The sequence below is a fragment of the Salmo trutta genome, unplaced genomic scaffold (genome assembly GCF_901001165.1).
Source record: "Salmo trutta unplaced genomic scaffold, fSalTru1.1, whole genome shotgun sequence".
NCBI lineage: Eukaryota > Metazoa > Chordata > Actinopteri > Salmoniformes > Salmonidae > Salmo > Salmo trutta.
In genome coordinates this window covers 1-27,802 of record NW_021822417.1, presented here as the reverse complement: position 1 = coordinate 27,802, position 27,802 = coordinate 1, and the positions used below count along the sequence as shown (strand labels likewise).

At 45.2% G+C, this 27,802-nt stretch overlaps 1 protein-coding gene and 1 long non-coding RNA gene across 3 annotated transcripts; both read left to right on the top strand.

Annotated features, from left to right (window-relative positions):
* Positions 1 to 13,403: 13,403 nt before the first annotated feature.
* LOC115182246 (protein Dok-7-like) lies at positions 13,404 to 19,043 on the top strand (the record flags this gene model as incomplete). The annotated part of the gene is made up of 4 exons (XM_029743873.1): positions 13,404 to 13,761; positions 13,899 to 14,371; positions 17,823 to 17,862; positions 19,039 to 19,043. Coding segments are annotated over 4 exons (876 nt in total), but the record flags the coding sequence as incomplete, so codon positions are not given.
* A 1,156-nt stretch (positions 19,044 to 20,199) lies between these two features.
* On the top strand, positions 20,200 to 27,075 carry LOC115182247 (uncharacterized). Of its 2 annotated transcripts, none has more exons than XR_003873688.1 (3): positions 20,200 to 20,397; positions 22,520 to 22,621; positions 27,044 to 27,075. It is a non-coding gene; the product is annotated as an uncharacterized LOC115182247 (long non-coding RNA). The 2 variants fall into 2 exon arrangements; XR_003873687.1 differs by lacking the exon at positions 27,044 to 27,075 and adding an exon at positions 22,967 to 22,999.
* Positions 27,076 to 27,802: the final 727 nt, after the last annotated feature.

Below are 27,802 nucleotides of genomic sequence, written 5' to 3'. Positions count from 1 at the left end.
CGTTGAGGTTTCTCCTCTCGTTGAGGTTTCTCCTCACGTTGAGTTTCTCCTCTCGTTGAGGTTTCTCCCCTTGAGTTTCTCCTCATGTTTCCTTCTCTCACGTTGAGGTTTCTCTCTCCGTTGAGTTTCTCCTCTCGTTGAGGTTTCTCCTCTCGTTGAGGGTTTCTCCTCACGTTGAGGTTTCTCCTCACGTTGAGGTTTCTCCTCCTCACGTTGAGGTTTCTCCTCCGTTGAGGTTTTCTCCTCACGTTGAGGTTTCTCCTCACGTTGAGGTTTCTCCCTCTCTCCTCACATTGTGGTTTCTCCTCACGTGAGGTTTCTCTCCTCACGTTGTGGTTTTCTCCTCACGTTGAGGTTTCTCCTCACGTTGAGGTTTCCTCCATTGTGTTTTCTCCTCACGTTGAGGGTTCTCCTCACGTTGTGGTTTCTCCTCACGTTGTGGTTTCTCCTCACGTTTCTCCCTCACGTTTCTCCTCACGTTGAGGTTTCTCCTCACGTTGAGGTTTCTCCTCACGTTTGAGGTTTCTCCTCTCGTTGAGGTTTCCTCCTCAGTTGTTGGTTTCTCCTCACGTTTGGTTTCTCATTTCTCCTCATGTTTCTCCTCTCGTTGAGGTTTCTCCTCACGTTGAGGTTTCTCCTCACGTTGAGGTTTCTCCTCTCGTTGAGGTTTCTCCTCACGTTGAGGTTTCTCCTCACGTTGAGTTTCTCCTCACGTTGAGGTTTCTCCTCACGTTGAGGTTTCTCCTCACGTTGAGGTTTCTCCTCACGTTGAGGTTTCTCCTCACGTTGAGGTTTCTCCTCATGTTTCTCCTCCTCTGTTGAGGTTTCTCCTCACGTTGAGGTTTCTCCCTCACGTTGAGTTTCTCCTCACGTTGAGGTTTCTCCTCACGTTGAGGTTTCTCCTCACGTTGAGGTTTTTCGTCTGAACTGATCTAATACCGACAGGAACACGTCGAATTGGAAGATTGTTGACGTAACCAAAGGCTTTTTTTTTGTCTACTTCAACCGTACAAAAACTCTCTGTGTTTCATCGAGGGGCAGATTGCCTTCACTACCAGACTCTTTATGGTTCGACTAGCTGGCCTAAATTAGTCAGGAGAAATATCTCATTTCTACCAGCCTCCTTTTTTATTTTATCTTGGAACGTTTGTTGTCAATTTGTAATAGTTTGTATATTTCTTCTATCCTCTCTCATCCTCCTCTCTTCCCTCGCTCTCTCCTCTCTCTCTCTCTCTCTCTCTCTCTCTCCTCTCTCCCCCTTCATCTTCCCCTCCCTCATCTTCCCTCTCTCACTCTCTCTCCCCTCTCTCCCTCATCTTCCCTCTCTGTCTCTCTCTCTCTCTCCTCATATTCTCTCACTCTCTCCCTCTTTCCCTCATATTCTCTCTCCTCTTCATCTTCCCCCTCTCATCTTCTCTCTCTCTCTCCTCCTCATATTCTCTCTCTCCCCTCATCTTCCCTCTCTCTCTCTCTCTCTCTCTCCCCCTCATCTCTCCACTCTCTCTCTCTCTCCCTCATCTTCCCCCCCTCTCTCTCTCTCTCCTCTCTCTCTCCCCTCATCTCCCTCTCTCTCTCTCTCTCTCTCCTCTCTGTCTCTAGGGCTGGTGTATTCTTCCTGTCCTGTTCAGAAGGAGAGCAGATCAGTTTTCTATTTGACTGTATAGTCAGAGGCATCTCTCCTAGTAGAACACCTAGTGGCCTCAGACCTAACCTACCAGGTATATATACACACACACCACACACACACACCACACACACAAACCCACACACACACACACACACACACACACACACACACACACCCACACACACCACACACACACACACACACACACACACACACACCCACACCACAGATACTCAGTGTTTCCCCTATCATTATAGAAGCCAGGCAGGACCCCGTTGTTTATCAGTCCTCGGTAAAGTCAGGCTCTCCCTCACGTATTTTCCTACCAAAGGATGTGACTTGTTCTCTAAGGTTTACTGGTGTTTTAGTGTGTGTGTGTCCATCTGTGTGTGTGTTGTGTGTGGGTATTTGTGTGTGTGTGTGTCGAGCGCCAGCATGGAGGTGGCGTCACATGCTCAAAGCCCTTTGGGGTCTGTGTGTGTGTGTGGTGTGTGTGTGTGTGTGTGTGTGTGTGTGTGTGTGTGTGTGTGTGTGTGTGTGTGTGTGTTGTGTGTGTTGGTGTGTGTGTGTGTGTGTGTGTGCTCACAGCCATTTCTGAGAAGGCCTCACATGTTGAGACAGGGTTTAGTGACTGTAGAGGGAAGAATAAACTGCATATGGGCACGTCACACCACACACACACACGGCACCATGAAGACAAACAAAAACATTTAGTGCTTAAACCTTTTGTGAATGGATAAGCTGGTCCCAAACCCCCCAACACAGACAGGAAGTACAGCATGACCAGACCAGAGACAGTGGTTGGGATTCATTTTCTTGTGAAAGTTTACTAAAACAGGTGTTCTTTCCCCGACAAAATAACTTTCCAGTACAGGGTAACGTCCAACTCTGAAACACCAGCGTAAACAAAACAAAATAAACATTCAACTAAGGCAGTGGCCCAAAAGAGACGTGGCCAAAAAGAGACAGCAAAACAACAAACGGCTAAACCTGTCTTTAGACTGTCATCTCCATAGTTACAGGAGGAACACTTCTCTCTATCTAAACCTGTCTTTAGACTGTCGTCTCCATAGTTACAGGAGGAACACTTCTCTCTGTCTTTAGACTGTCATCTCCATAGTTACAGGAGGAACACTTCTCTCTGTCTTTAGACTGTCATCTCCATAGTTACAGGAGGAACACTTCTCTCTGTCTTTAGACTGTCATCTCCATAGTTACAGGAGGAACACTTCTCTCTGTCTTTAGACTGTCATCTCCATAGTTACAGGAGGAACACTTCTCTCTACCTAAACCTGTCTTTAGACTGTCATCTCCATAGTTACAGGAGGAACACTTCTCTCTGTCTTTAGACTGTCATCTCCATAGTTACAGGAGAACACTTCTCTCTGTCTTTAGACTGTCATCTCCATAGTTACAGGAGGAACACTTCTCTATCTAAACCTGTCTTTAGACTGTCATCTCCATAGTTACAGGAAACACTTCTCTCTATCTAAACCTGTCTTTAGACTGTCATCTACACATAACAGTTACAGGAAGAACACTTCTCTCTACCTAAACCTGTCTTTAGACTGTCATCTACACATAACAGTTACAGGAGGAACACTTCTCTCTACCTAAACCTGTCTTTAGACTGTCATCTCCATAGTTACAGGAGGAACACTTCTCTCTATCTAAACCTGTCTTTAGACTGTCATCTCCATAGTTACAGGAAGAACACTTCTCTCTATCTAAACCTGTCTTTAGACTGTCATCTACACATAACAGTTACAGGAAGAACACTTCTCTCTACCTAAACCTGTCTTTTGACTGTCATCTACACATAACAGTTACAGGAAGAACACTTCTCTCTATCTAAACCTGTCTTTAGACTGTCATCTACACATAACAGTTACAGGAGGAACACTTCTCTCTACCTAAACCTGTCTTTAGACTGTCATCTCCATAGTTACAGGAGGAACACTTCTCTCTATCTAAACCTGTCTTTAGACTGTCATCTCCATAGTTACAGGAAGAACACTTCTCTCTATCTAAACCTGTCTTTAGACTGTCATCTACACATAACAGTTACAGGAGGAACACTTCTCTCTACCTAAACCTGTCTTTTGACTGTCATCTACACATAACAGTTACAGGAAGAACACTTCTCTCTATCTAACCTGTCTTTAGACTGTCATCTCCATAGTTACAGGATGATCACTTCTCTCTATCTAAACCTGTCTTTAGACTGTCATCTCCATAGTTACAGGAGGAACACTTCTCTCTGTCTTTAGACTGTCATCTCCATAGTTACAGGAGGAACACTTCTCTCTACCTAAAGCTTGTCTTGGTTAACAGAGAGACAAGGTGCCCCAGTAAACAAAGCTTTCTCTGAGATAAGAAAATCTGACATCTTCCCAGGTCCTCGTCTCTACTCCCAAATCCCCCCCCCCCCAGCTGCTCTCCTATATAGAGGAAGACACAAAGCCAATTAGTGGACTGGGCTGTGTACTAATTGGCTTTCCACTGAGTACCTCTCCCCTGAGGAGGATGTTGTCATGTCGTCTGGTCACTGAACCCTCACACTTTATAAAGAAACACACATCCTTAGAGACGAGGTGCCGACCAGTAGACAGATCACTCAGAGAAACACACACATCCTTAGAGACGGGTGCCGACCAGTAGACAGATCACTCAGAGAAACACACAGCACCTTAGAGACGAGGTGCCGACCAGTAGACAGATCACTCAGAGAAACACACACATCCTTAGAGACGAGGTGCCCGACCAGTAGACAGATCACTCAGAGAAACACACACATCCTTAGAGACGAGGTGCCGACCAGTAGACAGATCACTCAGAGAAACACACACATCCTTAGAGACGAGGTGCCGACCAGTAGACAGATCACTAAGGTAGAATAAATAACAGTAAATTAAGCCTATAGGACTTCCTGTTTCTTTGTTAACCGCTCAACACAGAATGCCCATTCCCTCAAATCGTTTAGAGAAAATATCTTTCTATTTTAATCAGCTTTGTACAATTGTATTCTTCATTCTGTAATATAAAATAATGCCAATGGAATTCTAAGCAAATCTGGTCTGTTAAATGAACTAGTGTAGTCCACAGCCATATGGCCTAGCCACATCAGGACCTGCTAAATGAACTAGTGTAGTCCACAGCCATATGGCCTAGCCACATCAGGACCTGCTAAATGAACTAGTGTAGTCCACAGCCATATGGCCTAGTCAGATCAGGACCTGCTAAATGAACTAGTGTAGTCCACATATGGCCTAGCCAGATCAGGACCTGCTAAATGAACTAGTGTAGTCCACAGCCATATGGCCTAGCCAGATCAGGACCTGCTAAATGAACTAGTGTAGTCCACAGCCATATGGCCTAGCCAGATCAGGACCTGCTAAATGAACTAGTGTAGTCCACAGCCATATGGCCTAGTCAGATCAGGACCTGCTAAATTAACTAGTGTAGTCCACAGCCAGATCAGGACCTGCTAAATGAACTAGTGTAGTCCACAGCCATATGGCCTAGTCAGATCAGGACCTGCTAAATTAACTAGTGTAGTCCACAGCCATATGGCCTAGCCAGATCAGGACCTGCTAAATTAACTAGTGTAGTCCACAGCCATATGGCCTAGCCAGATCAGGACCTGCTAAATGAACTAGTGTAGTCCACAGCCATATGGCCTAGCCAGATCAGGACCTGCTAAATGAACTAGTGTCGCCCCACAGCCATATGGCCTAGCCAGATCAGGACCTGCTAAATGAACTAGTGTAGTCCACAGCCATATGGCCTAGCCAGATCAGGACCTGCTAATGAACTAGTGTAGTCCACAGCCATATGGCCTAGCCAGATCAGGACCTGCTAAATGAACTAGTGTAGCCCCACAGCCATATGGCCTAGCCAGATCAGGACCTGCTAAATGAACTAGTGTAGTCCACAGCCATATGGCCTAGCCAGATCAGGACCTGCTAAATGAACTAGTGTAGTCCACAGCCATATGGCCTAGCCAGATCAGGACCTGCTAAATGAACTAGTGTAGTCCACAGCCACATGGCCTAGCCACATCAGGACCTAACATGAGGACAACTCTGAGTATGTTATTATGTTCTTCTGAAATAGACTAAATCTTCTTCATATCATGTTTCTTTAGACCTGTCTAAATAAATAATGGATTTATTGTGGAGGTGTAGGTAGACTATATTACATGGATTTATTGTGATGGTGTAGGTAGACTATATTACATGGATTTATTGTGAAGGTGTAGATAGACTATATTACATGGATGTATTGTGGAGGTATAGGATATATTACATGGATTTATTGTGAAGGTGGAGGCTATATACATGGATTTATTGTGATGGTATAGACTATATTACATGGATTTATTGTGATGGTGTAGACTATATTACATGGATTTATTGTGATGGTGTAGTAGACTATATTACATGGATTTATTGTGATGGTGTAGGCTATATTACATGGATTTATTGTGATGGTGTAGACTATATTACATGGATTTATTGTGATGGTGTATACTATATTACATGGATTTATTGTGGAGGTGTAGGCTATATTACATGGATTTATTGTGGAGGTGTAGATAGGCTATATTACATGGATTTATTGTGAAGGTGGAGGCTATATTACATGGATTTATTGTGGAGGTGGAGGCTATATTACATGGATGTATTGTGGAGGTGGAGGCTATATTACATGGATTTATTGTGAAGGTGGAGGCTATATTACATGGATTTATTGTGAAGGTTAGATAGACTATATTACATGGATTTATTGTGAAGGTGTAGATAGACTATATTACATGGATGTATTGTGAAGGTGGAGGCTATATTACATGGATGTATTGTGAAGGTGGAGGCTATATTACATGGATGTATTGTGAAGGTGGAGGCTATATTACATGGATGTATTGTGGAGGTGTAGACTATATTAAATGGATGTATTAGACCTATTAAATGTAGATGTTCCAAAGGTCTGCATCAGTGGCTTGTAGTCTGTGTGGAAGACAGGAGATGCTAAATGTCTTCATGTTAATCAACGGTCAGTTACCATGAGACCGACCAGTTATTGTTTTACAATCACCGGCTGACGAAACATCATTACTGCCACAGTCCTAGACCCAGTGGCAGAATAAACCTGTGTGTTGAGATAAGTGCGTGTTTGCTCTATAACCTGTTAGTCATATGCCTTGACACCGTGATATGGCTATAAGCCGAAAGGCCGAGACATTAAGACACAGTGGCAGAATAAATTCAACCACACCTTTGTTTCATCACTAAACCGGGAGAGCAACATCTGTCCGGTTAAATCCACCACAGCATATTGTATGTAACAGACAGTTACATGACCTACAGCATGGTCAAGCAAGTTCATGTTTCTGACATTTTTCTGACTACTAACAACTATTGATTTAGAACCACAGAGAGTTACAGCAAGTCACAAAGAAAACAGGATCTGCCTCCACTATTCCAGCACCATTTACACTTCAACACTTCAACATCATCAAATCACCTCTGTTTAGTCTAATACAGTGACAACCTAAAGATACCAAGAACTATTTAGTCCAATCAACGTGAGCTAATTATGATGTGGCTGTCCGTGGTACTGATTTCTCTGTGTGTTTAGTGCACGTCTCATACATGTAGAAAAACCATGTTGACTGACCCTACTTGTAGGAAACACTAATGCCATCCTCTCTGTCATGTTGACCAAACAGTCTATAACTCTGTTGTCCTAAACTACATGTCTAAAATGCTCGCTAGCCTAACTTCCATCATGGGCAACGTTAGCTAGTTAACATTAGCCTTCTACATCTAGCTACATGTTGAACTTCCCATCCCTCAGGCCAGGAGCACAACAATGTATGAATTAATGGTTGGATCAGAATCGCCATTATAATCATTAGCCAGTATGGAGAATTAATAAAACCACAAGTCCAAATCCCATCTCCATCCATGGCTAATTTAGGAAAGGGACAATTTACACTAGCTATCCACCACAAGACAACAACACAATGAGATAAAACAATTCAAGTTGTTCTGTCCATGACATATGATCTCAATGTGATCTGATAGGAGTGAAGCCAAATCCAAGCTGGCTTCCCTTGACACTTTTTTTTATAGGTACACCAGGACCAATCACAGTTGAATTCACTCCGTTTAGCTCAACCCTGATTGGCTATTATTTTATACTTTTTTTTAAATCAAGGGATGCCCAAATGCTAGCTGACTTCCCTTGCATTCAATGCAACATTGTCATACTCTTTATGACCACACCGCATCAGATAGATGGCCTACACATAGAGAGACAGAGGGGCGCTGTTTCGCTCACTCGGATGTTTTGTCCTGTGAAATACATTACGCCTCTTGCGAATTGAAGGAACATGATGACGAAAGATAAATAATTGTTCTCGTTAAATTTTTGGGAGGAAGCCTGGCTTCCCTTGGCATCCATGATGGCACACCACTGCCTATAGTGGATTAGCTTTGACCAAAGCCCTACTACTTCATAAAGTAGTGCACTATATAGGGAATATGGTGCCATAGGGCTCTGGTCTAAAGTAGTGTACTATATAGGGAATAGGGTGCCATAGGGCTCTGGTCTAAGGTAGTGTACTATATAGGGAATAGGGTGCCATAGGGCTCTGGTCTAAAGTAGTGCACTATATAGGGAATAGGGTGCCATAGGGCTCTGGTCTAAAGTAGTGCACTATATAGGGAATAGGGTGCCATAGTGCTCTAGTCTAAAGTAGTGTACTATATAGGGAATAGGGTGCCATAGGGTTCTGGTCTAAAAGTAGTGTACTATATAGGGAATAGGGTGCCATAGGGCTCTGGTCTAAAGTAGTGTACTATATAGGGAATAGGGTGCCATAGGGCTCTGGTCTAAAGTAGTGTACTATATAGGGAATAGGGTGCCATAGGGCTCTGGTCTAAAGTAGTGCACTATATAGGGAATAGGGTGCCATAGGGCTCTGGTCCTAAAGTAGTGCACTATATAGGGAATAGGGTGCCATAGTGCTCTAGTCTAAAAGTAGTGTACTTATATAGGGAATGGGTTGCCATAGGGCTCTGGTCTAAAGTAGTGCACTATCTAGGGAATAGGGTGCCATAGGGCTCTGGTCTAAAGTAGTGCACTAATATAGGGAATAGGGTGCCATAGGGCTCTGGTCTAAAGTAGTGCACTACATATAGGGAATAGGGTGCCATAGGGCTCTGGATCTAAAGTAGTGCACTACATATAGGGAATAGGGTGCCATAGGGCTCTGATCTAAAGTAGTGCACTACTATAGGGAATAGGGTGCCATAGGGCTTCTGTTCTAAGTGTGCACTACATATAGGAATATGGTGCCATAGGCTCTGGTCTAAAGTAGTGCACTACATATAGGGAATAGGGTGCCATAGGGCTCGGTCTAAAGTAGTGCACTACATATAGGGATAGGGTGCCAGACCCCTCACTTCATTTGCAGGCAGCTCTAGTTCAGCAAATGGAGAGAGATTATCAGTGCGGTTGAGATTGCAAGCCTTCAGATAGGATGAGAATTAGCTCTGATTTAGACGTACCTTTTTTCTATTTGTATTAAATGTTTTATTTTAGTATTATTTTTATGATTATCATAATTCATGTGTTTATTATTGTTGTTATTATTATATTTTTTGTATATATATATATTTTTTAAGCATCTGATACCACTACCATTAATAGCTGTCCATGGAACGATTGATGGCCTCATCTCCCCACCTCTCAAGGGAAGCTTGTGTGTCTGCACATTTTACAGGGAGGTGTATAGCTGTGTGTGTGTGTGTGTGTGTGTGTGTGGTGTGTGTGTGTGTGTGTATGTGTGTGTGTGTGTGTGTTGTGTGTGTGTGTGTGTGTGTGTGTGTGTGTGGTGTGTGTGTGTGTGGTGTGTGTGTGTGTGCGCGTACGCTTGTGTGTATCTGCACATTTACAGGGAGGTGTATAGAGGAGTGTGTGTGTGTGTGTGAGAGAGAGTGTGTTTTGTGTATTCATGTCTGTGTGGTGTGTGAGAGGAGTGTGTTTTGTGTATTCATGTCTGTGTGTGTGAGAGTGAGTGTGTTTGTGTATTCATGTCTGTGTGTGTGTGTGTGAGAGAGGTGTGTTTGTGTGTTCATGTCTGTGTATACAGAGTGTGTTTGTGTATTCATGTCTGTGTTACAGAGTGTGTTTGTGTATTCATGTCGTGTATACAGAGTGTGTTTGTGTATTCATGTCTGTGTATACAGAGTGTGTTTGTGTGTTCATTGTCTGTGTATACAGAGTGTGTTTGTGTATTCATGTCTGTGTATACAGAGTGTGTTTGTGTGTTCATGTCTGTGTATACAGAGTGTGTTTGTGTGTTCAGTCTGTGTATACAGAAGTGTGTTGTGTGTTCTGTCTGTGTATACAGAGTGGGTTTGTGTGTTCATGTCTGTGTATACAGAGTGTGTTTGTGTGTTCATGTCTGTGTATACAGAGTGTGTTGCTGTGTTCATGTCTGTGTATACAGAGTGTGTTTGTGTGTTCATGTCTGTGTAACAGAGTGTGTTTACATATCTGCTTCTGTCAGGTCTGAGAAGCTTGGGTGCTGCAGCCTGTTTTAAACCTGAGACATCAGTGCTTTAAAAGTGCTATAATTAGCCTAGCAGAGTTAAGCGTGAGCCAGAAGTTAGCCAGCACTAGCTGGTCGACACCCCATTCAGCATAGTGACTAAACCTGCTGTAGGGGCTTAGCGGTAGCATTAGCCATTAGCTAGCCGTCATGCTAGATACTTGACACCCCCTCCAGCCCCTCTTGCATTCTCACACACACATACATACAGGACAATAGGTCACACACACACACACACACACACACACACACACACACACACACACACACACACACACACACACACACTTACACATAAACACCCAGGCACACAGACACAGACACACACACACACACACTCTTACACATAAACAAACACACACCACACAACACCACACACTCTCTCTTACTCATAACAAACACACACAACCTTACACACATACACACACACACACACCACACCACACAAACAGCTGTCATGTACATCTTGTAAATGTCCCAGCCTTTGCAGGGTTTTTCACACAGACACACAACCTCCCCTCCCTGTGAAGGTGTGTGATTGGCAGGGTTTTTCACTGAATCGTTGGCAGAGAGAGGATAGTGAGTGTAACTGTATCCAGGGGAAACATACATTTGCAGCAGGCGCCGCAGTTTGACGTCACAGATAGGAAGACTTAGTTTAAAGAGGGTAGAAGACAGGAGAGGATTGGAGGATAGAGGAGGGAAGGAGAGGGGAGGGAGGGGAGAGTAGGTGGGAGAGGAGAGGGTGGAGGGAGGGAGAGGAGGTAGGAGAGGAGAGGGTGGAGGGAGGGGAGAGTAGGTGGGAGGTGGGAGTGGAGAGGGTGGAGGGAGGATAGAGGAGGGAAGGAGAGGGGAGAGTAGGGAGGGGAGAGTAGGTGGGAGAGGAGAGGGTGGAGGGAGGGAGAGTAGGTAGGAGAGGAGGGGAGAGTAGGTGGGATGTGGGAGTGGAGAGGGTGGAGGGAGGAGGGAGAGTAGGTAGGAGAGGGAGAGTAGGTGGGAGAGGGATGGAGAGTAGGTGGGAGAGGGGAGGGAGTGTAGGTTGAGGGGGGAGGGAGGTAGGGGGGAGGGAGGGAGGGAGAGTAGGGAAGAGAGGGAGAGTAGGTGGGAGGGGGATGGAGAGTAGGTGGGAGAGGGGAGGGAGTGTAGGTTGAGGGGGGAGGGAGGGAGGGGGGAGGGAGGGAGAGTAGGGAAGAGAGGGGGGAGGGGGAGTAGGTAGGAGCGGAGAGGGGAGGGAGGGGAGGAGAGGATCGGGGGAAAAGAGGAGGGAACGAAGGGAGGAGAAGAGATAGGGACACAATGCCAACTTAAAGGGTAGGAAGCTGGAGTTAAATCTGCCCCTCCCCCTCACTTTGGTAGTTAACTCAGCCTGCCTCCCCCTCACTTTGGTAGTTAACTCAGCCTGCCTCCCACTCACTTTGGTAGTTAACTCAGCCTGCCTCCCCTCACTTTGGTAGTTAACTCAGCCTGCCTCCCCCTCACTTTGGTAGTTAACTCAGCCTGCCTCCCACTCACTTTGGTAGTTAACTCAGCCTGCCTCCCACTCACTTTGGTAGTTAACTCAGCCTGCCTCCCACTCACTTTGGTAGTTAACTCAGCCTGCCTCCCCTCACTTTGGTAGTTAACTCAGCCTGCCTCCCCTCACTTTGGTAGTTAACTCAGCCTGCCTCCCACTCACTTTGGTAGTTAACTCAGCCTGCCTCCCACTCACTTTGGTAGTTAACTCAGCCTGCCTCCCACTCACTTTGGTAGTTAACTCAGCCTGCCTCCCCTCACTTTGGTAGTTAACTCAGCCTGCCTCCCCTCACTTTGGTAGTTAACTCAGCCTGCCTCCCCTCACTTTGGTAGTTAACTCAGCCTGCCTCCCCTCACTTTGGTAGTTAACTCAGCCTGCCTCCCCTCACTTTGGTAGTTAACTCAGCCTGCCTCCTCCTCACTTTGGTAGTTAACTCAGCCTGCCTCCTCCTCACTTTGGTAGTTAACTCAGCCTGTACTCTTTTAAACGTTTAACCATCCGATGGGCCCCAACTATCAATCTGTAAGTCTCTGCTCTCTCTTTGCTTTTAATCTGCGGTTATGTTTTAGTTGTTGTGTTCTAGCTGGTCTCCAGTAGCTGGGCTTTAGCTTGTCAACCGTAACCGTGGTAGTTAGCTAGGCTGGCTAGGCTAATAGTTATTTGGCTAAATAGCTATTAGCTGGCTGGCTAGCTTGCAGACTAAGATAACTGCATATAGCTAACATTCTTTGATAACTGGTTAGATGGCATTATGTATTTCCTAAACTTTGGTTTACTTTATTGTAGCTGTAAACTAGCAGTTAATCTGGTTTCTGTTGCAACGATATGGTTTCATTGGAAGTTATACATTTGAAGTTATTTCTGTTGGAGTTTACATTATAATAAAAATAGGCTGGCTTGCCGGTCCTCCATTTTACATCCGGGACAAACTTTTTCCTTCATGACTAATTCCCTAATTCTGATGGGTTTTATGTAATAACTCCCAACATAGAAAGGTGAGGGGTAACTTTGCATTGAGCCTTTTGATGTTTATACTAATGCATATACATTTACATGTGGTTATGTTTATGCTACCTACCTTTAAGAGAGAGTTGAGAGATCCGTCTGATCCTTTCTTTCAGTAGTACTGTGTTCGTTATAGAGACCGTGGTTTCAGTACCTGTGTCGTTGTAGAGACCGTGTTTCAGTACCTGTGTTCATTATACAGACAGCAGATAAAGCTGTGGATATATTACTCTGTTCCCTGTGTGTGTGTGTGTGTGTGTGTGTGTGTGTTGTGTGTGTTGTGTTGTGTGTGTGTGTGTCATAGATCCCAGTGCTAGCCGGTCCTCCTCAGAGGAGAGGATCAACCATGAACATCGGATCTAGAGAGAAGACTCAGTATGCTGTCTCACAGCAGTAGACAGAGCAGTACAGGTAATCAATCAATACCTCAATCCACCAATCAATAATCCCAGTTTTCAGTCATCGCCTGACTGTATTTGAAACATCAATAACCGCGTAGTTAGTAGTTCACCGTTTTTATTAATCAATCATCAATTCACTTAAATCTTAAATCATTTGACCTTTACTCAATTGACCTTTGATCAATCAATCAGTCAGCTAATCAATAATATCTTCCCCAGCCTCTCCACCTCCAGTTACAGCACCTCTGTTGCCGGGGACGACCCCGCAGCAGTATCTCTTCCTCCTCCTCCAGCCAATCAGACGCCAGCTACGGAAGCCACTTCCCTTTATGGCCAGAGCCAAAACGCCCCACTTCCTCAACCGAGACCCTGTCGGCCCCTCCCACTGCGAGGTCCTCGACCAATCTAGACGAGGATCTCTATAATGCTGTCATGAACCGCCCCCCTTTCAAACCGCCTTCCCACTCTCGCAGTCTCCACGACAGCGGGCGCCAAAGCTCATTGGACAGCGGGATAGGCATCGCCACGGCCAGCAGCCAATCGTCTTACTCTGGGAGCTTCTCTTCCTGTACGGGCAGCCTGGACACAGCCAGTCAAGGAGGAGGGGAGGAGTTTGGGTCTGTCCTTAGTCTACCTCCCCCTCTTCTCTCTCTACCTCCTCCCTCTCTTCCTCCCCATCCTCCCTCTCTACCTCCTCCACCTCCTCCTCTGTCCTTAAGGACCCCTGAGCCCGGCCTCTCTCCCCCCCTACTCCCTGCTCCTGCCCCCCGTCTTGCTCCTCCTCCTCCAGGACTAGTGGTTATAGCTCTGGCGCCACCCGGTGGCAGAGTGAGGAGTACCAGGCACCCAGCCTTCTCAGACTACAGTACGACAGCCCCAGGAACCTCCTGCACACCCTGGCCTTCAGGGATCCTCCACCCCAGGGAGGAGCACCCGAACTGGGCAGGGACAGGTGGCTCGGTGGGGATGGAGGTCAAGGACAGATCCAGGGGAATGGATGTCCTTACCTTCCCTCCACCCCCACTGAGGCCTCTCTCCAGCGGGTAGTCACCCCAAGGCAGGCCCCTGTAGAAAGGTCCCTGTCCTGGAGCAGTGAGAGAGCGCCCCCTGTGGACAGTGGTGATCGGTGCAGCATCATGTCTGCTAGGCTCACACCCAGACCTCTGCTGTTACCTGGCTGTCCAGTGTGTGGAGGAACACAGGTAATACAACTCTGGACAACTAATAGTTATCACAGTACTAATAGATTCCTAGGCTTCATTTGGCTCAATGTCTGACTGTTAATTTATTCTGTGTTTTATATAATTCTTAGTTACAATGACGGCCTAGGAACAGTAGGTTAACTGCCTTGTTCAGGGGCAGAACGACAGATTTTTACCTTGTCAGCTTGGGGTGACAGCGTAGCCTAGTGGTTAGAGCGTTGGGCTAGTAACACCTAGCACCTGAACAAGGCAGTTACTGTTCCTAGGCCGTCATTGTAAATAAGAATTTGTTCTTAACTGACTTGCCTATTTTAAATAAAATAGGGCATTTGATTGAGCAACCTTTCAGCCGTGTGCGCGTGTCCATCTTATTGGTTATCACAATCACTGTTTCCCATACAGCCAGTCCATGCAAACGCCTGCTATCCCTGTCATCACAATCCCACACCAAGCCGTCTGCTTATTTGGCTCATTCCAGTGCCTGTACTACCACAGTACCAGCCCCAGCACTCAAATAACACTAATACATTGTTGGCAGTCCACATACATACACTGTTACTCCCAAGTAATATGTTGTTTAACTAGCGTAGCACAGTGTTATGATGTTTAACTAGCGTAGCACAGTGTTATGATGTTTAACTAGCGTAGCACAGTGTTATGATGTTTAACTAGCGTAGCACAGGTTATGATGTTTAACTAGCGTAGCACAGTGTTATGATGTTTAACTAGCGTAGCACAGCGTTATGATGTTTAACTAGCGTAGCACAGTGTTATGATGTTTAACTAGCGTAGCACAGTGTTATGATGTTTAACTAGCGTAGCACAGTGTTATGTTGTTTAACTAGCGTAGCACAGTGTTATGATGTTTAACTAGCGTAGTGTTATGATGTTTAACTAGCGTAGCACAGTGTTATGATGTTTAACTAGCGTAGCACAGTGTGATGTTGTTTAACTAGCGTAGCACAGTGTTATGTTGTTTAACTAGCGTAGCACAGTGTTATGATTTTTAACTAGCGTAGAACAGTGTTATGATGTTTAACTAGCGTAGCACAGTGTTATGATGTTTAACTAGCGTAGCACAGTGTTATGTTGTTTAACTAGCGTAGCACAGTGTTATGATGTTTAACTAGCGTAGCGTTATGTTGTATAACTGGCGTAGCACAGCGTTATGATGTTTAACTAGCGTAGCGTAGCGTTATGTTGTTTAACTAGCGTAGCGTAGCGTTATGTTGTTTAACTAGCGTAGCACAGTGTTGTGATGTTGTCACAGAAGGCTGTTTTTAAAACATTCCATTAAATTCCTGTCAGGGATACCTCACAGAGCCACTGTCTGCATACAAACAACCCCTTAAAGGGGCAATCTGGGATTGAACATTTAAATGAACATTTAAATGAATGATTATATATATATATTCTGACCACTTTATTGCCAATGTGGGATATTTTGAATCCCAGATTCCCCCTTTAAAAATCACTCAGACAGAATGAAGAGATCCAATGTTCCTGTCAATTAAATGCAACAAGTTGTTACCAGACAAGACAGCCATTATCAACCTGAACTTTCTGCAGATACTGCCATTTGGATTCAATTAGGTCCGTGCCTGAAAGAGATGAGAGATAATGGAGAGAGGGAGGATAGATAGAGGAGGAGGGAGAAAGAGTAGAAGAAGGAGGGAGAGAAAAGGAGACAGGGAGAAAAGGAGACGGAGGGAGAGAAAAGAAGAGAGTGTGAAAAGGGAGTGGGAGAAAAAGAGAGACGGAGAAAAGGAGAGAAAGAGGGAGGAAAGGAGTCGGGAGAGAGAGGGAGAAAGGGAGACAGAGAGTGAAAGGGAGACAGAGGGAGAAAGGGAGACAGAGGGAGAAAGGGAGACAGAGAGTGAAAGGGAGACAGAGGGAGAAAGGGAGACAGAGAGTGAAAGGGAGACAGGGGGGAGGGAAAAGGAGGACAGGGTGGAGGGAGAAAGGAGACAGAGGGAGAAAAGGAAAACCAGAGGGAGAAAAGGAGACAGGGGGGAGAAAAGGAGACAGGGGGAGGGAGAAAAGGAAGGACAGAGGGAGAAAAGGAGACAGGTGGGAGAAAAGGAGACAGGGGGAGGGAGAAAAGGGACACAGAGGGAGAAAAAGGAGGACAGAGGGAGAGGAGAAAAGGAGGACAGAGGGAGAAAAGGAGACAGAGGGAGAAAAGGAGCAGGGAGAGAGACAGAGAGTCTTAGCTAACACCTGGAGGTTAACGGCCAGAATTGAAAACAATTAAAACATGTTGTTGTTCTGATCAAAACCCCCCTGACTACACCGGCCACACCCTCCCCACATGTGAGCTTGGTGTAGTCAGTATGTTAGTAGTTATCTGTATGGATCAGTTGGTAGAGTATAGAGCTTGCAACACCAGGGTTGTGGGTTCGATTCCCGGGGCCAGCCATAGGTAAAATATACGCAGCAGGACTGTAAATTGCTTTGAATAAAATCTGCTGCTAAGTGGAATATATTATTATGTTTTTGAAAGGTCCTCTTTCGTCTCTGCTGTGAGCGGAAGTGTGAAATAATCACCCACCATTTTTAACCATTTTAACCATTTTAACCATTTTAACCATCATTATTGTTCCAACAACAACAACATCTTAACATTTATCTCCTTGCTGTTTCTTTTCACATCTTGAACCCTTCCCCAATGCGCCTCAGACCAACAATGACAGTGTCCCAAATGCCACCTCGTTCCCTGTATAGTACCTATTGTCCTGGTTGGAGGTAGTGCACTTTATAGGGAATAGGGTTCTGTTTGGAACGCAGAACACAGTGTGTTTCTCTCCTCCGTCTGCTGAGCACTGAGAACCCAATCAGATTAGCAGCCATCACACTCACGGTGTGTGTGGGTAATCAACGACAACTTGTCAAACTCAGTGTGTTTGTCAATAGAAAACAACTGATTAAAAGAAAAGCAATGCCGTTGGGGTTTTAATAACCAAATCAGACAATCACCTGAAGAAAACGTCTCCTTAAAACAGAGAAGAGGAGAGTGGGAGGCGTGTATTATAGTATAATCTGGTGTAGTATAATGTATTATAGTATAATCTGGTGTAGTATAATGTATTATAGTATAATCTGGTGTAGTATAATGTATTGTAGTATAATGTGTTGTAGTATAATGTATTGTAGTATAATGTGCTGTCCTATAATGTATTGTAGTATCATGTGTTATAATATATTGTAGTATAATGTGCTGTAATATAATGTATTGTAGTATAATATATTGTAGTATAATGTGCTGTAGTTTTATGTGCTGTAATATAATGTATAATGTAGTATAATGTATAATGTAGTATAATGTATTGTAGTATAATGTATTGTATGTTAATGGGCTGTAGTATAATGTTGTAGTATAATGTATTGTAGTATAAAATATTGTAGTATAATGTATTGTAGTATAATTTTTTCTCTTTCTGTTCCATTTTAGACAAACAGCCCTTCACATTCAAGACTCTCCTCAACACCAGGTCTGTCTGTCTGTCCTGTCTGTCTGTCTGTGTCTGTCTGTCTGTCTGTCTGTCTGTCTGTCTGTCTGTCTGTCTGCCTGCCTGCCTGCCTGCCTGCCTGCCTGCCTGCCTGCCTGCCTGCCTGTCTGTCTGTCTGTCTGTCTGTCTTTCTCCCTCTGGCTGTCTGTCTTTCTCCCTCTGTCTGTCTGGCTGTCTGGCTGTCTTTCTCCCTCTGGCTGTCTGTCTTTCTCCCTCTGTCTGTCTTTCTCCCTCTGTCTGTCTGTCTGTCTGTCTGTCTGTCTGTCTGTCTGTCTGTCTGTCTGTCTGTCTGTCTGTCTGCCTGCCTGCCTGCCTGCCTGCCTGCCTGCCTGCCTGCCTGTCTGTCTGTCTGTCTTTCTCCCTCTGGCTGTCTGTCTTTCTCCCTCTGTCTGTCTGGCTGTCTGTCTGTCTGTCTTTCTCCCTCTGGCTGTCTGGCTGTCTGTCTGTCTGGCTGTCTTTCTCCCTCTGGCTGTCTGTCTTTCTCCCTCTGTTGTCTGTCTGTCTGTCTGTCTGTCTGTCTGTCTGTCTGTCTGTCTGTCTGTCTGTCTGTCTATTTACACCATTATTGTCATGGTAACATCACAACAGGACTAAATGGTCTGTATATATTCATTAACCAGTCTAATGGTAACATGGTAACAGGACTAAATGGTCTGTATATATTCATTAACCAGTCTAATGGTAACATGGTAACAGGACTAAATGGTCTGTATATATTCATTAACCAGTCTAATAGTAACATGGTAACAGGACTAAATGGTCTGTATATATTCATTAACCAGTCCAATGGTAACATGGTAACAGGACTAAATGGTCTGTATATATTCATTAACCAGTCTAATGGTAACATGGTAACAGGACTAAATGGTCTGTATATATTCATTAACCAGTCTAATGGTAACATGGTAACAGGACTAAATGGTCTGTATATATTCATTAACCAGTCCAATGGTAACATGGTAACAGGACTAAATGGTCTGTATATATTCATTAACCAGTCTAATGGTAACATGGTAACAGGACTAAATGGTCTGTATATTCATTAACCAGTCTAATGGTAACATGGTAACAGGACTAAATGGTCTGTATATATTCATTAACCAGTCTAATGGTAACATGGTAACAGGACTAAATGGTCTGTATATATTCATTAACCAGTCTAATGGTAACATCGTAACAGGACTAAATGGTCTGTATATATTCATTAACCAGTCTAATGGTAACATGGTAACAGGACTAAATGGTCTGTATATATTCATTAACCAGTCTAATGGTAACATGGTAACAGGACTAAATGGTCTGTATATATCATTAACCAGTCTAATGGTAACATGGTAACAGGACTAAATGGTCTGTATATTCATTAACATCATAACAGGACTAAATGGTCTGTATATATTCATGAACCTGTTGGTGTTAACGTTCAATACCGTCCTACGTTTCTCAGATCCACCCCCAGTGTAGAGAGGTAGGGAGGGGTGAGGCGGGCCTTCCTCACCCTCTACAACCACCCTATTCCCCCCCACCTCCCCCCGGCACCATGACGCCAAGCAGACAGACCTCAGTCTCTGGTGGTGAGAGCAATGCATCCTGGTTGTGTTGTTTTATATTGCTTAGTAACATCACATGATCTACTTTGCTTTAAACGGTTTGTCTTTTTAAAACCTTTTCATGTGGACATATCCTTCAGTGTGGGTTTGAAAATACGGCTGTTGATAATCGTAGGTTACAAATCCCGCTACATCCATTCATCAAGCTTTATTTAAATGTGCATTTGACACTGCAGGACACTTTACATGTTGTCCTGCTCACATCATTATATTCTGTTACTACGGTCCTGCTTCCCCTGACTGTCTGTCTGACTGACTGTCTGTCTGTCGTTCTCCCAGGGAGTGTCTGTCTGTCTGTCTGACTCTCTGTCGTTCTCCCAGGGAGTGTCTGTCTGACTGACTGTCTGTCTGTCTGTCTGTCTGACTCTGTCGTTCTCCCAGGGAGTGTCTGTCTGTCTGTCTGACTCTCTGTCGTTCTCCCAAAGAGTGTCTGTCTGTCTGACTGACTCTGCCATTCTCCCAGGGAGTGTCTGTCTGTCTGTCTGACTGACTCTGCCCTCTCCCAAAGAGTGTCTGTCTGTCTGTCTGACTCTCTGTCATTCTCCCAGGGAGTGTCTGTCTGACTGACTGTCTGTCTGTCTGTCTGACTCTCTGCCATTCTCCCAGGGGGTGTCTGTCTGTCTGTCTGTCTGTCTGACTGACTCTGTCATTCTCCCAGGGAGATTCTTTAAGTTTCCTCCGGATGCTTCCACCATGATGACGTCAGTCCTGGACAGGCGTCACCGTCACCAGACCGACCTCAGTGTGAACTACGTCAACATCCCCGTTAGCCCTGCGGCTAAAGCTAACAGAGCTGGCAGAGAGCTGCTCTACATGGAGCTGGATCTCCAGCCGGAGCCCTACGGTGGGCCAGTTTCCACCAACACCACTGCAGCGAGGGGTAACCCTTTGCAGCTGTGCAGACCCAGTAAGAACACCAACCCCTCTCAGATGGCCATTTTAGATAGATGTTTACGGCTCTTCATGTTGGCTCAAGTGTTTTGCTGGCTGGTTTGGCTGGCTGACTGCTTTGGCTGGCAGGTTTGGCTGGCTGACTGCTTTGGCTGGCAGGTTGGTTGGCTGACTGCTTTGGCTGGCAGGTTTGGCTGGCTGGCAGGTTGGCTGGCTGACTGGCTGGCAGGTTGGTTGGTTGGTTGGTTGGTTGGCTGGCAGGTTGGCTGGCTGGCAGGTTTGGCTGGCAGGTTTGGTTGGCTGGCAGGTTTGGCTGGCAGGTTGGCTGGCTGGCAGGTTTGGCTGGCTGGCTGGCTGGCAGATTGGCTGGCAGGTTTGGCTGGCAGGTTTGGTTGGCTGGCAGGTTGGCTGGCAGGCTTGGCTGGCAGGCTTGGCTGGCCTGCTGTCACTTAGCTCAAGTCTTGCTCTCAATCTCTATCTAGCATCCCAAATGGCACCCTATTTCCCAAGTAGTGCCCTACTTTAGACCAGAGCCCTATGGGTCCTTTAACACTAGACAGGGAATAGGGTGCCGTTGGGATGTTTCTTAGCTGTGTAAAGGGCCTTTTCTCATCCCATTTCCTTCGTACGTCCAATACGTTTGACTTGTGTGCCAAGAAGACTATGAGGCTTCAACTCTTCTGTGTAGTTTGGAGGAAAATTAATTATAGACTTAGACAGGATTAGTTATGGGAGACACACACACACACACACACACACACACACACACACACACACACCACACACACACACACCCACACACACACACACACACACACAGAGTCAATGGGTCACCATGGAACAGAGTGTAATTGGTAGAAAATCACTCATTAAGTCGTCGTGCTGAAAACAGGAATTTATTTAACCGATCGGCACGCTGCACACAATCCTCTGCTTTATCAAATACAAATGGGTTACGTCTCAAATGACATCATATTCCCTATATAGTACACTGCTTTAGACCAGGGCCCACCATGGTGCTCTGATCAACAGTAGTGTACTATATAGGGAACAGGGCTCTATTTGGGATACTTCCAATGACGATATATTGTTGTGCGTTGTTTTCCCAGTAGAATGATGCAGACTGCTATTATAGCAACCCTCTTCCTGAGATCTACTGTCCTGTAGGTTTTCAGTCCAACCCTCTTCCTGGAGATCTACCGTCCTGTAGGTTTTCAGTCCAACCCTCTTCCTGGAGATCTACCGTCCTGTAGGTTTTCAGTCCAACCCTCTTCCTGGAGATCTACCGTCCTGTAGGTTTTCAGTCCAACCCTCTTCCTGGAGATCTACCGTCCTGTAGGTTTTCAGTCCAACCCTCTTCCTGGAGATCTACCGTCCTGTAGGTTTTCAGTCCAACCCTCTTCCTGGAGATCTACCGTCCTGTAGGTTTTCAGTCCAACCCTCTTCCTGGAGATCTACTGTCCTGTAGGTTTTCAGTCCAACCCTCTTCCTGGAGATCTACTGTCCTGTAGGTTTTCAGTCCAACCCTCTTCCTGGAGATCTACTGTCCTGTAGGTTTTCAGTCCAACCCTCTTCCTGGTGATCTACCGTCCTGTAGGTTTTCAGTCCAACCCTCTTCCTGGAGATCTACCGTCCTGTAGGTTTTCAGTCCAACCCTCTTCCTGGAGATCTACCGTCCTGTAGGTTTTCAGTCCAACCCTCTTCCTGGAGATCTACTGTCCTGTAGGATTTCAGTCCAACCCTCTCCAGGAAGAGGGTTGGCCAGCCCTGACCTAGTTATTGTGATGACGTCTGCGTCCTAAATGGCAGCCTATTCCCTTTATAGTGCCATGTTTTAGGACCAATATCCATAGGGCTTCTGAATCTCCTGAAAGAGCCACAAGATGGAGCTGTAATGTTTCCTTACTATCAAATCCTACTTTCTGTGATCAATTTCAAACTGAACTGAATGAATTCATAATGATTAACTATAATGATGCAGTCGATGGCGCCCCGCGTGGGACGACATTAAAGGTTTTACTAAAACAATGTAACAGCATTTACATCTGGGCTGAACAAATCACCAGTAAAGAAGATATCAGAATTGGAAAAGTTGTTTAACGACGTTGGAGAGTTTTCAACAAACACTTTTTTTTCAGACCAAAGTCAAGACAGAGGTAAATCTATTGATGAGACAGAGCAGAGTTGGCCATCGATGGAGTTGGACTCAACCCTTACATCCACGGAGTTAAAATAAATTGGTCAGTTTAAACTAGAGATCTGTTTTTTGTGCATGGGCTGCGTCTCAATCCACCCCATCCTCCCATGTCTGTCTTCTGCATATGGAGTCCCTTTGGAAACCCAACTACCTAAACATCCAATGATGTGATTTATAAATAAATGATCTGGGCTCCTGAAGGACTGATCTCTATAATATATAAACAACTCTTGGAAAGCTCATATTCTGAGCTAGACATTAAAAACGTATGGTCCACAGATCTAAGTTAATCTGAACAACCCTTTAACTGGAACAGAATATGGAAAGATATGACCTTTGCATCCCGTAATCCAAAACATAGACTAATACATTTTAACTTTGTTCACAGACCGTACTTAACACCAATGAACATGATGGAGCTGGACAGAGACATGTTGAGCTGGGGGGATGAGGAGCAGGACAGAGACAAGCTGAGCTGGGGGGATGGAGCTGGACAGAGACATGTTGAGCTGGGGGGATGGAGCTGGACGGAGACATGTTGAGCTGGGGGGATGGAGCTGGACAGAGACATGTTGAGCTGGGGGATGGAGCTGGACAGAGACATGTTGAGCTTGGGGGGATGGAGCTGGACAGAGACATGTTGAGCTGGGGGGATGGAGCTGGACAGAGACATGCTGAGCTGGGGGGATGGAGCTGGACAGAGACATGTTGAGCTGGGGGGAGGGAGCTGGACAGAGACATGTTGAGCTGGGGGGATGGATGGAGCTGTACAGAGACATGTTGAGCTGGGGGGATGGAGCTGGACAGAGACATGTTGAGGGGGGGATGGAGGGACTGGACAGAGACATGCTGAGCTGGGGGGATGGAGCTGGACAGAGACATGTTGAGCGGGGGGATGGAGCTGGACAGAGACATGTTGAGCTGGGGGGATGGAGCTGGACAGAGACATGTTGAGCTGGGGGGATGGAGCTGGACAGAGACATGTTGAGCTGGGGGGATGGAGCTGGACAGAGACATGTTGAGCTGGGGGGATGGAGCTGTACAGAGACATGTTGAGCTGGGGGGATGGAGCTGGACAGAGACATGCTGAGCTGGGGGGATGAGCTGGACAGAGACATGTTGAGCTGGGGGGATGGAGCTGGACAGAGACATGTTGAGCTGGGGGGATGGAGCTGGACGGAGACATGTTGAGCTGGGGGATGGAGCTGGACGGAGACATGTTGAGCTGGGGGGATGGAGCTGGACGGAGACATGTTGAGCTGGGGGGATGGAGCTGGACGGAGACATGTTGAGCTGGGGGGATGGAGCTGGACGGAGACATGTTGAGCTGGGGGGATGGAGCTGGAGAGACATGTTGAGCTGGAGGGGGGGGGATGGAGCTGGACAGAGACATGTTGAGCTGGGGGGATGGAGCTGGACAGAGACATGTTGAGCTGGGGGGATGGAGCTGGACAGAGACATGTTGAGCTGGGGGGATGGAGCTGGACAGAGACATGTTGAGCTGGGGGGATGGAGCTGGACAGAGACATGTTGAGCTGGGGGGATGGAGCTGGACAGAGACATGTTGAGCTGGGGGGATGGAGCTGGACAGAGACATGTTGAGCTGGGGGGATGGAGCTGGACAGAGACATGTTGAGCTGGGGGGATGGAGCTGGGACAGAGACATGTTGAGCTGGGGGGATGGAGCTGGACAGAGACATGTTGAGCTGGGGGGATGGAGCTGGACAGAGACATGTTGAGCTGGGGGGATGGAGCTGGACAGAGACATGTTGAGCGGGGGATGGAGCTGGACAGAGACATGTTGAGCTGGGGGGATGGAGCTGGACAGAGACATGTTGAGCTGGGGGGATGGAGCTGGACAGAGACATGTTGAGCTGGGGGGATGGAGCTGGACAGAGACATGTTGAGCTGGGGGGATGGAGCTGGACGGAGACATGTTGAGCTGGGGGGATGGAGCTGGACAGAGACATGTTGAGCTGGGGGATGGAGCACTTTTGTTTATAACCTAAGGTTGACTATAATACCTACTGTTGGGAAACATGTTTATAACATGTTTATAACCTAAGGTTGACTATAATACCTACTGTTGGGAACATGTTTATAACATGTTTATAAACCTAAGGTTGACTATAACACCTACTGTTTATAACATGTTTATAACCTAAGGTTGACTATATATCTACTGTTGGGAACATGTTATAACATGTTTATAACCTAAGGTTGACTATAATACCTACTGTTGGGAACATGTTTATAACATGTTTATAACCTAAGGTTGACTATAATATCTACTGTTGGGATCATGTTTATAACATGTTTATAACCTAAGGTTGACTATAATACCTACTGTTGGGATCATGTTTATAACATGTTTATAACCTAAGGTTGACTATAATACCTACTGTTGGGAACATGTTTATAACATGTTTATAACCTAAGGTTGACTATAATATCTACTGTTGGGATCATGTTTATAACTGTTTATAACCTAAGGTTGACTATAATACCTACTGTTGGGAACATGTTTATAACATGTTTATAACCTAAGGTTGAATAATATCTACTGTTGGGAACATGTTTATAACATGTTTATAACCTAAGGTTGACTATTATACCTACTGTTGGGAACATGTTTATAACATGTTTATAACCTAAGGTTGATAATATCTACTGTTGGGAACATGTTATAACATGTTTATAACCTAAGGTTGACTATAATACCTACTGTTTATAACATGTTTATAACCTAAGGTTGACTATATACCTACTGTTGGGAACATGTTTATAACATGTTTATAACCTAAGGTTGACTATACTACTGTTGGGAACATGTTTATAACATGTTTATACCTAAGGTTGACTATAATACCTACTGTTGGGAACATGCTTATAACCTAAGGTTGACTATAATACCTGCTGTTTATAACATGTTTATAACATGTTTATAACCTAAGGTTGACTATAATACCTACTGTTTATAACATGTTTATAACCTAAGGTTGACTATAATACCTACTGTTGGGAACATGTTTATAACATGTTTATAACCTAAGGTTGACTATAATACCTACTGTTGGGAACATGTTTATAACAGTTTATAACCTAAGGTTGACTATAATACCTGCTGTTTATAACATGTTTATAACATGTTTTATAACCTAAGGTTGACTATAATACCTACTGTTTATAACATTTTATAACCTAAGGTTGACTATAATACCTACTGTTGGGAACATGTTTATAACATGTTTTATAACCTAAGGTTGACTATAATACCTACTGTTGGGATCATGTTTATAACTGTATAACCTAAGGTTGACTATAATACCTACTGTTTATAACATGTTTATAACCTAAGGTTGACTATAATACCTGCTGTTGGGAACATGTTTATAACATGTTTATAACCTAAGGTTGACTATAATACCTACTGTTGGGAACATGTTTATAACATGTTTATAACCTAAGGTTGACTATAATACCTACTGATGGGAACATGTTTATAACATGTTTATAACATGTTATAACCTAAGGTTGACTATATACCTACTGTTGGGAACATGTTTATAACATGTTTATAACCTAAGGTTGACTATAATACCTCCTGTTGGGAACATGTTTATAACATGTTTATAACCTAAGGTTGACTATATAATACCTACTGTTTATAACATGTTTATAACCTAAGGTTGACTATAATACCTCCTGTTGGGAACATGTTTATAACATGTTTATAACCTAAGGTGACTATAATACCTACTGTTGGGAACATGTTTATAACATGTTTATAACCTAAGGTTGACTATAATACCTACTGTTTATAACATGTTTGTAACATGTTTATAACCTAAGGTTGACTATAATACCTCCTGTTGGGAACATGTTATAACATGTTTATAACCTAAGGTTGACTATAATACCTACTGATGGGAACATGTTTATAACATGTTATAACCTGTTTATAACCTAAGGTTGACTATAATACCTACTGTTGGATCATGTTTATAACATGTTTATAACCTAAGGTTGACTATAATACCTACTGTTGGGAACATCCAGCACTCTGTGACCTACAGTCTCTTCCTCCTTTGTGCTGTGGCTTCCTGTACTGTAATAATCTCCTACTAGGAAACATAGAACCTGCTCAAAGCCATTGGATGTGTATTTCTATTGTGTGTCCCGATTACATCACCCTTCTTCCAAAGTGTACACTCGCACACTACCCGTCTCTGATTAAGGTTTGTTAAGCAAAGTGTACACTCGCACACTACCCGTCATAGATTAAGGTTTGTTATAAGCAAAGTGTACACTCGCACACTACCCGTCATAGATTAAGGTTTGTTATAAGCAAAGTGTGCAAGACAAACACTTCAGGAGAAGGCAGGATGATCAGGAGACTGTTTTTATGTTCTAGTAGAGGACCGTGATGGTGTAGTCACTGGTTGTTCTCGGTCTTCCTGTCCAGTAGGGGGCTCCACCACATACGCCCACATAGACTCACAGCCTCAGAGACAGCTCAGAGAGTAGGAGCAGAACACGCCCAGAGGAGAGAGGACAGGCTGATGGAGCTGGAGGAGAACACGCCCAGGGGAGAGAGGATAGGCTGATGGAGCTGGAGGAGAACACGCCCAGGGAGAGAGGATAGGCTGATGGAGCTGGAGGAGAACACGCCCAGAGGAGAGAGGATAGGCTGATGGAGCTGGAGGAGAACACGCCCAGGGGAGAGAGGATAGGCTGATGGAGCTGGAGGAGAACACGCCCAGGGGAGAGAGGATAGGCTGATGGAGCTGGAGGAGAACACGCCCGAGGGAGAGAGGATAGGCTGATGGAGCTGGAGAGAACGCCCCCAGGGGAGAGAGAGGATAGGCTGAGGATGGAGGAGAACACGCCCAGGGGAGAGAGGATAGGCTGATGGAGCTGGAGGAGGAGAACACGCCCAGAGAGAGAGAGGAGATAGGCAGGATAGGTGATGGAGCTGGAGGAGAACCGCCCAGGGGAGAGAGGATAGGCTGATGGAGCTGGAGGAGAGACGAACACGCCCAGGGAGAGAGGATAGGCTGATGGAGCTGGAGGAGAACACGCCCAGGGGAGAGAGGATAGGCTGATGGAGCTGGAGGAGAACACGCCCAGGGGAGACAGGATGTAAAGGAGAGGCACCCTGCAGTGTCTCCTCTCTCTCCTCTCTCTCTCTCTCTCTCTCTCTTCTCTCGCACATCTACCTGAA